This window comes from Nannobrachium achirus (genome assembly GCF_963921795.1).
Source record: "Nannobrachium achirus genome assembly, chromosome: 22".
In the NCBI taxonomy this organism is placed as follows: domain Eukaryota; kingdom Metazoa; phylum Chordata; class Actinopteri; order Myctophiformes; family Myctophidae; genus Nannobrachium; species Nannobrachium achirus.
Window position 1 is genome coordinate 27063696 of NC_137829.1, and position 2275 is coordinate 27065970.

At 41.1% G+C, this 2275-nt stretch overlaps 1 protein-coding gene across 1 annotated transcript; it reads right to left on the bottom strand.

The window, feature by feature from the left end:
* Positions 1–2005, bottom strand: LOC308307908 (cytochrome c-like). Its single transcript, XM_080753239.1, has 3 exons — positions 1917–2005; positions 676–857; positions 1–234 (listed from the first exon to the last, which is right to left on the bottom strand). The coding sequence occupies exons 2-3, from the start codon at positions 845–847 to the stop codon at positions 89–91; spliced, it is 318 nt and encodes a 105-aa protein (XP_080609365.1). The 5' UTR covers positions 848–857; positions 1917–2005; the 3' UTR covers positions 1–88.
* Positions 2006–2275: the final 270 nt, after the last annotated feature.

Genomic DNA, 2275 nt, shown 5'->3' on the forward strand with positions numbered 1-2275 from the left:
GCCAAGAGGTATCCTAGCTTCTAGATTGTTGTCATCTGTACAGTTTGCCAAGAAAACACAAAGATGGTTGAAGACACAATTGAGTGTTCTATGAAGTTGCAGATTTCAGGTATGCTATGAGATCACCACGCTCATTCTTCTTTTTGATGCCAGCAAAGATCATTTTCGTTCCTGGAATGTATTTCTTGGGGTTCTCCAAGTAAACGTTCAGTGTGTTGTCATCCCAGACAATGCCTACAAACAAGGTGAGAGGAGAGGAGAGGAAAGTTCAGAATAATTATAATGAGCAAAACAAGTGTGGCAAAGATATTATGATTTGACTGAACAGCATCTGTCAATTTTGTCGACTAAAACAATGATAGAAATGTTCGACTACCTTTTTAAATGACAAAATAAAAACTAAGCTATGACTAAATATAGACAATTTTATTTTGACAATTTTATGTTTGGTTACGCAGTCTTTACAGATCTACAAACTCACAACTTGTCGCGCTGCTTGTAGATCATCTATTTTCAGCATGCAACCAAGTGTATAATCAGGCTTTACAGCGCCATCAAGGCCCGTCAAAATATTTTTTGTTGACCAAATCAACTGTAGATTTAGACAACTACCGTAAATCGTATGATATTAAGTTGACAAAAACAATGAATACTGTTGAACGGTCAAATTATTACCTTTGCTTTTGTTGGCGTCAGTGTAGGAATACCCCTCAGCCTGCCCTGTCTTGCGTCCAAACAGGCCCCACAGGTTTGGCCCGACCTTGTGTTTTCCACCATCCTCCACAGTATGGCACTGGGCACACTTCTGGACGAAGGCCTTCTTTCCTTTATTAATGTCTACAGGCATGATGGTCCCTCTGTTAGAGCCAAGAGACTACAATGATTACATGAATTCATAAAGACAATAATATTTAATATCTGGTACAACAACTGGTACAATGGCTTTGTAAGATTGACTACACAGTACACAATAATGCATTGGTTCTCAAAGTGGGGTTAGGAGGGACCCCAGGGGTCCTTGGGGGGTCCCCAGCTAAATGATAGTTAGGAACAAAATCGACCCTTAGATAGAAATACCATTAAATGGGGGTACATAGCCTAATTAAAGGGCCCTTGAAATGAAAAAGGTTGCGAATAAATTCAAGTTCAATTCACTGCTAGACTAGAGCCATACACATCTTCTCTTATGGCATCTCTTTTCAAATGGGGGTCCACGGGCTAATAAGTGTCAATGTGGGGGTCCTCGACATGAAAACGTTTGAGAAACACGTGGAAAAGGGTTTCCTGAGGACAATTAGACGTAACTGACGGGACGGGTCCAATTTTAATATTTCGTAATACTGCCTGTTACCTCATTCCACCACGAGAGGGCTTTACTAGAAGCTTCTTGCGCAACAATGCATCTCTCCAAGGACGTCGGGTTAGTCATAATAGCGGGCAACCATGTTCTTAATCTATATTTAAAACCCTTCCTCAACACGAATAAACCAATAAAAGGAAATATATAATATATAAATAACAGGTATGAGCTTACAAAACACCTAGAGGACGCTGTCCTCTGGCCTGAGTTTCTTCGGCTAAAAGGGCTAACGTTAGTTTTGATTGAATACGAGTGTAATCGTAGCATTCAGTGAGAAATGTACCCTTGAAGAGCAACGAGTACACTGTGATAATGTCAATTAATAACATCCCGGGTGGAATTTAGATAGATATAACAAAAAGCAAGTCCGTTATATTTCGTTGCCTTTCCCACGATCCCAGACAACTCCTCGCTCCTAGCCCAAGACAAGACCACGTTTCACGGAGCTAATGTAACGGTCATACCCGGCGAACATGAAACGAAGACGTTTGAAGGTAGCTGTCGTCCATGAAAACGACGATACTTGAATTTAAACACCATTAAACATCATTCTTACCTTTAGAGTGTATATTCCACCTAGATAGTGAAAGTTAATCCTTCAGTTTCTCCCTCTCCGACAACCGGCAAGTAGTGAAGTGATTCACAGTCACACCAAGGGCACTTCCTTTACGCGACACCAAAAGTTACTCCCGTTGATGACGTAGGATCCAGCCACATGACTTGTTTCATCATCCTTTGTTGTATGCGTCACGAATATCAGACCTACAAGATCAACGCGCGTTGCATCGGGGATGCGTTGTGAGCTTATAGATCTGCACTTGTCGTCCGACGAATGGCACCCAAGGTATGCATATTGCATATGGAGGCGGTAGTTCTTGTACAGTGTTATATAGTGGTTGCTTTCATTTTAAAACA

Bases quoted from the DNA above. Each gene is read 5' to 3' on its own strand.
- LOC308307908 (XM_080753239.1), bottom strand. From the start codon at position 847: ATGCCTGTAGACATTAATAAAGGAAAGAAGGCCTTCGTCCAGAAGTGT. The intron at 235-675 runs GTAATAATTTGA...CCTTGTTTGTAG, and splicing joins TGACGCCAACAAAAGCAAAG to GCATTGTCTGGGATGACAAC.